At 38.0% G+C, this 10,920-nt stretch overlaps 1 protein-coding gene across 1 annotated transcript; it reads left to right on the top strand.

Moving 5' to 3' along the window:
- Positions 1 to 2,655: 2,655 nt before the first annotated feature.
- Positions 2,656 to 4,228, top strand: LOC110892569 (5-methylthioadenosine/S-adenosylhomocysteine deaminase). Its single transcript, XM_022139726.2, has 4 exons — positions 2,656 to 2,814; positions 3,352 to 3,508; positions 3,682 to 3,854; positions 4,112 to 4,228. The coding sequence occupies exons 1-4, from the start codon at positions 2,707 to 2,709 to the stop codon at positions 4,226 to 4,228; spliced, it is 555 nt and encodes a 184-aa protein (XP_021995418.1). The 5' UTR covers positions 2,656 to 2,706.
- Positions 4,229 to 10,920: the final 6,692 nt, after the last annotated feature.

The raw sequence follows: 10,920 nt of genomic DNA, 5'->3' as shown, positions 1-10,920 counted from the left end.
TAACCAAGTGTTAAGAGTTGTGTAACCGAATACAAGTGAAAAGACCTCTTAAAACTCCATAAAAAAACATTAAATGCGATAAGTTACATATGCTCTCCAATCGGTGCCAACAAAAGAAATATGCCGCCCCAAAAGTGAAGTCATCATGATGTTCATTAAGTTGTTGACTTTTGTATACTTGTGCTTCTCCAAATTGCCGTCAAAGATGTCCACGTCCCACCATCCAACATGTGCGGCCCAATCAATTAATTAATAATCCCCAAACTCACGTAAATATTGTTTTTTTTTCTCAAAGTTGTCGTCCACAATCAGGCCCACATGTGAGTCAAAGCTGCCAACCAATCAAGTCCAGATGTGCGTGTATATATGATGATGCCCTTGACTCCACACGTGATGTTAGTGATGGATCTTAAAGTTGGCGGCCCACTCCAAAGACTCCATGTGTCCACAAGCCCACATGTGTATGTATGGATTCATTATTCATGCGAGGTTGTCAGCCCAAAAGTCACGTGAATGAGTGTGGTGATATATGATCATTAATATTGTTGCCACAATTTGATTCCCCCAAAATTGAGAATGATGATATGATTGACTTTTGTATCCTCCCAAGTCCACGTGTGCGACTAAGTTCAATCCATCTCCAAAAGTCTAAATGTCAGCTGTGATGATTCTTTGGCTGACTTCTCACGTGGATCCCCACTCTATTCCTTTGTTTTTTTTTCACATATTCAATCTTCCATCCAATAACATGTGTGCTTATATTATCTACCGTAGCCTACGATGTCAGCCGTAGGCTACGGTGGCGGCTGACATTTTCTCCCTTGTTTCTTTTATTTGATCTCTCAAAGTCCAAACTTGCTTCTTGCAACTTCCATTTAATCATCATAAAGGCATATTTTATGCACTTAAGTACCTGCAAAACCAAACAACTCGTAGTTACTAAATTCAAGCAAATAACCAAGTAAAGCATGGAATTTTAATCTTTTTAAACCATTTAAGGGTTGTCCTACGAACCACCCGTCAATGGGCTTTTCACTGTCAAAAAGCACCTCTTTCAAAAGGTAGAAAAGACAACACAGTCTTCGATGTGCACTGTGCATACAATATACATACATCAGCTTTTTTAATAATTTTAGTATAGTATTAAGTTTTATTAGTATTTAATAATTTTTACCCCTTATAAGCTTGTATAGTGAACGACCTCGAGCCCGAACTTCATTTTTAGAGCTCAAAGTGATCTCTAATTTTATACATATTTTTATACAATTTATGACGTAATCCGGGTCTTAAATCCGGTCGAACCTTTGACCCTGTAAGTCGACCGGTTCGACCCCCGGTCCGGTCCTAGAAACATTGGTGTGTTGGCGTGTTCAATCCGCCACTTTGGTTGCTACAAATTCAATGGGTACATCAAGCTTCTGGACATGGTTTAAATGGTTGGTGAAAATGTCTTCTGAGCAAAATGGGTTATGTGATGTATTGTAGATAAATATGGGGTCATTCTTGTATATTTTGTAACCAATGTTTTTAAACCCAGAGGTCGGGCCGGGATCCGGGCAGTTGGGCCGGCGGTCCGTCTATTTAAGGTCGGGCCGGCGATCATGGAGAAGAGACATCGAGAGAAGAGTGAACAGGGGCGGTCCGGCGGTGGCATAGATTGTGTTTTAACTTTTTCCGGCCAACATGCGGCTGTCCGGCGGTGGCGTGTTAGCTCCGGTGGATCTGCTTTATTTCTGGTGTAAGTTAGAAGGGTAGGAGAAGAAGACACTTTATTGATATGTACAATGCTTTTGTATGTATATGAGTATATCTAATATATGGGCTATGGGCTTTTCACTGTCAAAAAGCACCTCTTTCAAAAAGTAGAAAAGACAACACAGTCGTCAATGTGCACTGTGCATACATACATCAGCTTTTTTAATAATTTTAGTATAATATTAAGTTTTGTTAGTATTTAATAATCATTACCCCTTATAAGCTTGTATAGTGAACGAGCTCGAGCCCGAACTTCATTTTTAGAGCTCAAAGTGATCTCTATATTTTATACATATTTTTATACAATTTATGACGTAATCCGGGTCTTAAATCCGGTCGGACCTTTGACCCCATAAGGCGACCGGCCGGTCCTGAAAACATTGTTTGTAACGGTTTACCCATTTGGAAACCAGTTTTGATTACTTACATTTATTTTAAAACGTAATTATAATAATATTTACAAATCTAAAATCAAGTATCGAACCAACTTCACCATTATATTTTATCGACACTGGATGTCATGTACATAAATGTCACGATCGAATTTGGTTTTGGTTATGGCTTAAAACCGAACCGTCCCGTACATAGCCCTAAACTCACCAACCTAAGTGATATGTTTCCTGCCGCATCGCGCGGGCAAACGACTAGTATATTCTGAATGTGATTGTGAGTGGAAGTGAGAGAAAAGATAATGATAAAAGTATAAAAAAATATTATTGAATTGAAAGGAGAGAGAAAAGATAGTTGTTTTTAGTGTAATTATAGAGTAAAACTGATGGATAGGATAATAGGTAAAATGTATGTATCAATCAAGCTCAACATAAAGAGAAAGGAGTAAATAACTCATGGGACCCAACCCCTTCCTTAAAAAGAAAAGAAAAAAAATGTTTTTTATGTAATTGTTTCAAACCTTAGCATGTTGCAGAGATACCCTTTGAAAATGATCCGGTGATGCAAACTCGGGAAGTTGATCATGGGACCGTTACATATCTAGAGAAAGTCGGGTTTTTGTCAAGCAATTTGCTATCAGCTCACACTGTTTGGGTAAATGAAAATGAGGTAATTTCCTAAACTAATAGTGCATACGTTTCGTTAGTAACTGACTAACTTACAAGATGGTGAAAAAAATATAATTGAGTAAAATGCCATTTTCGTCTCTGAGGTTTGGCTAGTTTTGCGACTTTCGTCCAAAGGTTTGTTTTTCCGCATCTGGATCCAAAAGGTTTGAAATCTTGCCATTTTCATCTGGCTCCTTAACTCCATCCATTTTTCTCCGTTAAGTCAGGGGTATTTCAATTTTTTTGTTAACTTATAGGGCAATTCGGTCTTTTCATTTTATGTACCAAAACCGCATACCCTGAAAAAACTGAATTGCCCATTAAGTTAGCAAAAAAGACGGAAATACCCCTGACTTAAAGGAAAAAAATGGATGGAGTTAATGAGCGAGATGAAAATGACAAGATTTCAAACCTTCTGGATCCAGATGGGGAAAAACAAACGTTTGGACGGCAGTCACAAAACTAGCCAAATCTCAAGGACGAACACGATATTTTACTCTACTAGTTTCTGATTGTTTTTGGATTATATCCTTTCCAGATTGGATTTCTTTCTAATCATGATGTTAAGGTGTCCCACTGTCCTGCTGCAGCCATGCGCATGCTTGGATTTGCGCCGATTAAAGAAATGCTTGATGCCAATGTTTGTGTATCATTGGGGACAGATGGTGCACCGTCAAATAACCGTATGAGCATTGGTATGTTTTTTACCTTAAACCCAATGTTTCTCGACGTTTATTGACCGTTGACTTATTATAATGTACTAAAATAGATATATATATGGCACCAGTCATTGTGAACTTTGGTATCAAATCTTTTAACTTAAAGCTATTTAAACAAGTGGTTGTGATTTTTTTAAAATTTTAAACAGTTGATGAGATGTACCTAGCTTCTTTGATCAATAAAGGGCGCGAAGTTTATACAAAAGACACTACTGACCCTACAGCTCTTCCTGCGGAATCCGTTCTGAAAATGGCAACCGTAAATGGTGCAAAAGCAGTACTTTGGGAGAATGAAATAGGTTCTCTTGAAGTTGGAAAAAAGGTTATTATTTTGTTTTCTCCCAAAACTTAACAACTACTTTTCTTATGCTAGGGGTGGATATTGACATAATATTACTAGTAGAGGTAACAGTTTTAACCGATTTACGTATAAATGTGTCAATTTGGTTTGTGTTTTTATCTCAAATAGGTTATAGGGTAATGGTTAAAATAGGTTGAAAGACACCCGAAGTTAATGGTTGCATCTATTTGGACACACTATGCGTTATTCTAATCATGTTCTTATGCATATCTCTGCAGGCCGATATGATTGTCCCCATCACAACCATCAACATCACCGACGCCACCACCGCCACCCCAACACCACCTCGTAGTTGTCCCCATTACCATGGCAACCACCATAATTATAATTTATAAATAGCCGGTGAACCTATTTTGATACTTTTCTTTGTAAACAGTGACGGATCCACTTTGATAGGAGGGTGGGTACAGACCCACCACACAAACTTCAACTTTTATGTTAAATTTCTTTTGAATTTTAGCCCAATTAGATACCTGTGTTATTTTAGAAGATCAGACTGAATCACATAACCCTAAACTTCTAGGTAATGTTTGATATGCAGGAATGAGAGGCAGAATGGAATGGACTATTATGAGTGAATGAAAAAGAAATGTTTGGTTGGTCAAGGTAAAGGTAATGGTTTTGGAATCATCCATTACATAGGCCATTCCATTCCCTCAAATTCATTCCATCCACACCCCTTTCCATTCCCTATCCCGTCTTCATTACCAACACTCCCCACCAACTCCACCACTAGCCACCGGCCTCCACCACCTTACATCGTTGACAATCGGCGCCACCATCGCCACGACCCGCTGTCGCCATCGCCGAACACCGGTGCCACCGCCACCACCCACCGCCGCAACCACCCCCTCCACCACCAACCACCGAACACCACCAGCACAACCCACCATCGTCGACACCCTCCGCCACCGAACACCGCCGCCACCACTGGCCACTACCACCGACAACCTCCACCACCTGCTGACACCACCCTTCGCCACAACACCGGCACCACTGCCGACCATCGCCACCCTCGGCCACCGAACACCAACGTCACCGCCGCCACAACCCACCACCGCTGCTGTCTCCGACCGCCGCCACCACCCATCGCCAATTTTATTCCTTCTTTTCATGCCCACCAAACACTACAAGGTAATGATTCATTCTGTTCCCATATGGTAACCAAACAAGACCATGAAATGGAATGATCCATTTCATTCCTTTGTCCATTCCATTACCTCGTCCATTTCATTCTCTCGTCCATTCCATTACCCGATATCAAACAGATAAAGTCTTCCAATTTGACTGTGGTTGTCTCACTATAAGTCTATGAATTATTCCAAAGATACATAAATGTTTTGTTCCTTTATTTTCCAGGATAAATAGTAAGAAATATGATTACAAAACTATTTTTCATGCGAGGGTAGAAATACACTAAAACGTATTTTGACTCATCCTTCTGTTTTGAACTATCCTCAACATTTTTTATAACACAAATTTGTCAACTTGGATGGTATTATCATTACTTTTTTTATTTAACTTATTTCTTGTCACACCCCGATATTTCCACATATTACCGGTGGGGCCGGCGGGGAGTATCGTGACGTAGTTGATATCATCACTGTCAATACACACAATATAATAGCACAGCGGAAGGCTTGGTGAATAAACTATTACAAACCATAATGTCTGAGTGTCCGAATGAAAGAATATACAGACTTGGTTGTAATAAGATCCACAGGCGAATCATAAATAAAATACAAGAAAACAAAATAACAGACTTCAGATATCTAGGGATTTGCAAGATCCTCTTATATGACACCTAGTAGCTCCAGCCTATTTACGAGAGGTACCTGTCAATCAGTCTTTAGAAAATACGTCAGTTTACACTGGTAAATACAATTAACTGACTCTTTTGAAAACATTTATGAAAATTGATTTAAGTGCACAAGGCACAAATCATTTATAACTTGGGACAATTATTTAAAGATAATCTTGTATACAGATTTACATGTTTGTCATACAATTTGGGGCCGGTTTGGAAGCCAGTCATGATTAACCGACTCACCACTTATAGAACCCACAAAGGAGTTATCCCCAACATGTGGGTTTATATTTTAGCATTTGCATCTGTCAGGTGTATGGCTACACCCCGTGCATAGGTCGTGGCCATTTTCAAATGAAATGAGCTGAGGATATCTAGGACACGGTCGTATTAACCCCTAATGTTCATGTTATCAAACAAGACAGATTAAAACGGGTTATGTAAATTTATTAATCACAATCCGATTAAATAATTTCATACCCGACCAAGTGGTCTTATTATAATACCATATCCCAAGCCCGTATAAGGGAAAATAAGTTAAAAGTATTTACCTGAGCTAAATGTGAAAGGTAACTCAGCCGTATAATCCTAACGCTTTATGATGATACCTTCTACTGGATGCTACTTAATCTGTATAGAAGGTTTAATAACCTATTAGGATGCTAACGGGTCTTTAGTTAAGTCAAAGACCTAGATCGGCTAGCTAGAAATAAACTTTACGGTTCTAAACGATAGATTAAGCGGAGACCGGAATAGAATGTGGTTTAGACCCGACAAGTTTGGATACTTGTATAATATGGGTAAACTAAACACATTCTGGAATTTGAGGATTTAATGATAAGGTTAAACCCGTTTCGGCTATTTTACGTAAACTAGTTAGATAAACCGATCCGAACGCATAAACGCGTAACGGGTAACCAAATGAATTATATACAGGTCTCAAATGTTATTATGCTTAAAATATGTTAATACATCAGTGGGATGTTAACATATATGCCCAAAAAGTATTTAAAACCAATTTAAGTCCCGTAAGGGCATTTTGGTCATTTTAATGATTATAAAAGAGATTTTTTTATAACAAACTGAAGTTCTGGTCTTTGGTAATCAGTAAAAATATTTATTTTATCTCATTACATTAGTAAGATACTACATATATGTGAGGTTTACCAATTATGGCCAAACTATGCCCCGAAAGGGCATTTTGGTCATTTCACATATGTTTTTAAGGACATTTTGGAAGTCTGAGTTCATGACTCATACCTACTGTAATAATTTTAAATTTTTTTTAAAAATTCAGTAGGTAACATGTTACACCCTGATTTCCACGTGTTTCACCGGTGGGCCCGGTGGGGGATTACCGTGACGTAGTTGGCAAATAAAGTCAAACCACAATATATAAATGCACAGTGGAAGCATAAAGATAAATTATATTTCAACCACTGATTGTAATATCCAAGTATCACGAGTAGTCGAAACAAATCCACAGGGGATCAAAATAAAAATATTGTTCAACAGATATGGCATCCCAAGCTTGCGAGACTCTAACGATGCTTAAGGAGTGGCCAGCCTATTTCGTACAGAACCTGCATTTAATCTTTTGGGGAAAATACGTCAGTTTACACTGGTAAATACATTCAACCGACACTTTTGTAAAATGTTTAATAAAATTGATTTGAATGCACAAGGCACAAACTCTTTATAACTTGGGATAATTTATTAATTAAATCTTCTAAAAGAATTACATGTTCACTATGCGTTCGGTCGCCCAGGTCGTGCCGGCTTTAAGGTTAATAGACACGCCACAAAGCATAAAGCTGTGGCGGGAAAACCAACGGTTATACCTTTATAATTATAGACACCTTGTCGGGTGTACACCTACACCCGCGTGTCGAGGTCGTGGCCATTTCGTAAAATGATGCCAAGGATATCCGGGACATGGTCATTAAGCTCCCAAAGGCGTAAAGCCAACAAAACCAATTTTTAAACGGGTCACATTGATAATACCCAACTACAAATGAGTTGGGGTCAATTGCCCGACCAAGCGGTATTTTAAATACCGTAACCCAAGCCCGTATAACGGAAAATAAGTTAAAAGTATTTACCTGAGCAAGTAATATCCTTAATAAACAATGAAAGTTTCTTTTACTGGTCTCCTATTCTGGAACGAAGGTTTAAACAACCTATTAGAATCCTAACGGGTCTTTAATTCAGCCTTAGCTTAGACCGGTCAATTTCAAAGGATAATTACGGTTTAATCGCGTGAAAGACGAAAACCGGGAATGGAATGTGGTTTGGACCCAACAAGTTTGAAGACCTGTTTTATATGGGTATAATAACCACACTCTGGATTTTGAAGTGAAAACGATAAGGTTTGACCCGTTTCGGCTAGTTTATGTAAACTAGTTACATAAACTGAACCGTGCGCGCAAAAAGGCGTAACGGGTAACTGTGAGAGTCTTACACAGGTTTCCTAAGTTAATATGCTCTAAAGAGGTTGTGGTATCAGTAGGATACCTTCCATAATGCTCGTAATGAGTTTAAATCCAATATATGCCCCGTAGGGGTATTCCGGTCTTTTTAAAGATTATAAAAGAGGTTTTTGAGTTCTACAGGAAATCTGAGTTTTCCGAACAGTTTATAAAGTCCAAAATACTCTATTTATTATTTAAAATCAGTAGCAACTGGAATCAGGTCAAAATACCTTGTAGAACTCAAGTTATGTTCAAAAAGGGTATATTCGGTATTTACCGAACCGATGCCATAACCGCAGGTTATGAGCAGGTTAAAAATAATAAAAATCTTTAAAAATCTCGAAATATTATCTTACATCAGTGTGTAGAAGGTTTGGTGTCGAAATTTGGGTTTAGGTAGGCTTTATGCTAAATGCGCCGTTTAATTGCTAAAGTTTCCGTAATTGCGCTATTTAACATAATTCCTATTCTAGACCTCGGATTGACGTGAAATTTTAGGGACATGCTTAGAAATCATTAACTAAGGTTATTGTCCCTTCACATGTCCGAAATTCTCGTTTTAAAGTTAAAAGGGCGTTATGGTCAACTTTTAGGCGTTTAACGGAAATGTGCTAAAGACTCGGACAACCAATGAACCGGTCACAGAGGGTTATACCATCATGTAACCTGGTCCTAAGAGAGTCCTAAGGCATATCTAAAACATACCATAACGGGTCAGAACTGAAGTCAAAGCAAAAGTCAAAGTTTTGCGACTTTCGGCTCCGAACCGGGTCAAAACAGAAAACGGTCGGATCAAACAAGCTTATACTAGTTAATATACTTATTATCATGTTATATGAGTGTTAAAACAGGTTACACGCCATCTACATTACTGATTATGCATAAAATCACAATTTAGCATTCTGTTGACTTTTTCTAAGCAAGTTTGACTCGACATTTGGACTAGTTAGAGTGGGAATCAAAGGGTGCCCTTTTAAGGGTTTAAAGCCCACATGATTACCAACCTATAACTACCTTTGATTCGGTTAATCACTGGACCATTTGTGATTAATCGTTAAGTCAATCGTTAATTACGACAGATTGACTTTTAGGCTATATCTAAGCAAAACTTAACCAAGGAAGGGTGGAGCATACTTACAGAAGTCTAATGCAAGATTAGGAAGGCTTAGGAATGGCACTTGTGCTCCAGAAAAGCTCCAGGAATGTAGAAGTGATGAGTGAACACAATGTGCAACTCATTGGCCTTTTATAGTGAATTTAATCCATTGAGATCATGACAACTAGGTCTATGATTGTGTCCAGATCATTTACAAGTGTCTCCTAATGTATAGGATGGGTTAGGGGTCGCCCATGTCTCTGAAAATATCTTACCATGCTTGTTTTACCGTTTACAACAACCAACAGCCAAGCTGCTGTCGCTGGGCATCCCTTACGGACCGTAAGGCAGGGCCCTTGCGGTCCGTAAGCCTTTGACAGAGAAAATGTTTTACCCTTTCGCACCTTACGGACCGTAAGGCAGGACCCTTGCGGTCCGTAAGCCATTGCCAGAAGCAAAAAAATTAACCTTTCATGATTCGAACGGACAACTTGCAATGCATGATTTTGAGTCTGGAAAATGTCAGTATGAGGCCCTTTAACCCATGCTTGATCAGGGGTGCCTACCCATCATGAAGATTATTGGTTTGAATGATAGGATTCATGGGCAAAGGTTTAAATGGCATTATTTTCTTAGGACTTATATTAGAATTTGGACCTCCATCACTATTATTAGGAATCACCAGATTAAGGTATAGATGTTTGTTAATCATGTTAGGGTCTTGGGATTTATAATGAAGAAGTCGTTCAGAGGTATAAATTAACATGTCGACATGTCTAAAAAAAATCCTACCACACAACTTTTAATTTGATCCGGGTTTATAATACTTTTTTCGTATGTGACACGTGTCGTTAATTTATTGGACGCAAATTTTCGAGGTGTTACATAACAAGTCTTAGGTGTTAAATATGGTTTTAAACCATACTATGCACCCAATTAGTGTAAAACTCGCTAATTGACGATAATCAAGATGTTTATGTAGATCTGATATTTTGATCAGTTTTAAATGCTCAAAATAATTTATTTAATGTATGAAATCAGTAGGAAAAGGTTTGGCATTCAAATCATTTGTTAATCTCATTTTATGTATGAAAAGGTTATTATCGTCATTTACCGATTTACACAAGAACTCTATGATTTAGACAGATTATAATCTGACCAAAAATCTTAAAATTCCTTAAAAATAATATCTTAACAGTAGGTAATGAGTTTTGGTTCAAAATCCAAGTTTAAACATGTCTTATGCAAGATATCGCAATTTAATTAATAAAAAGCTTCTATTTACGATATCGAGCATAACTTCTGTTTGAGACCAAGAACTGATGCCAAATTTTCGGGACAAGCTTATATATCAGTAGCAAAGGTTTTTGTCCTCTCACATTTCTAAAAATATCATTTATATGTCAAAAGGGCATTTACGGCATTTATAAACATATTAACAAACAAGAGCATATAATTCAAACTACTAAGGACCAAACAATATAACTCCAGAGGGTTATACTACTATATAATGTGGTCCTAATGAAAGCTTAAAACATGGGAGAATTAAGCTTAAATGGGTCAGAACTGAAAGTCAAAGCAAAAGTCAAGCTTTTACGACTTTCGGTTATAAACTGACCTTAGACTGATAATTGTCGGGTTAGACCTGATTAA

The sequence above is a fragment of the Helianthus annuus genome, chromosome 12 (genome assembly GCF_002127325.2).
Source record: "Helianthus annuus cultivar XRQ/B chromosome 12, HanXRQr2.0-SUNRISE, whole genome shotgun sequence".
Classification (NCBI taxonomy): domain Eukaryota; kingdom Viridiplantae; phylum Streptophyta; class Magnoliopsida; order Asterales; family Asteraceae; genus Helianthus; species Helianthus annuus.
This window is presented reverse-complemented; position numbering and strand designations above follow the sequence as displayed.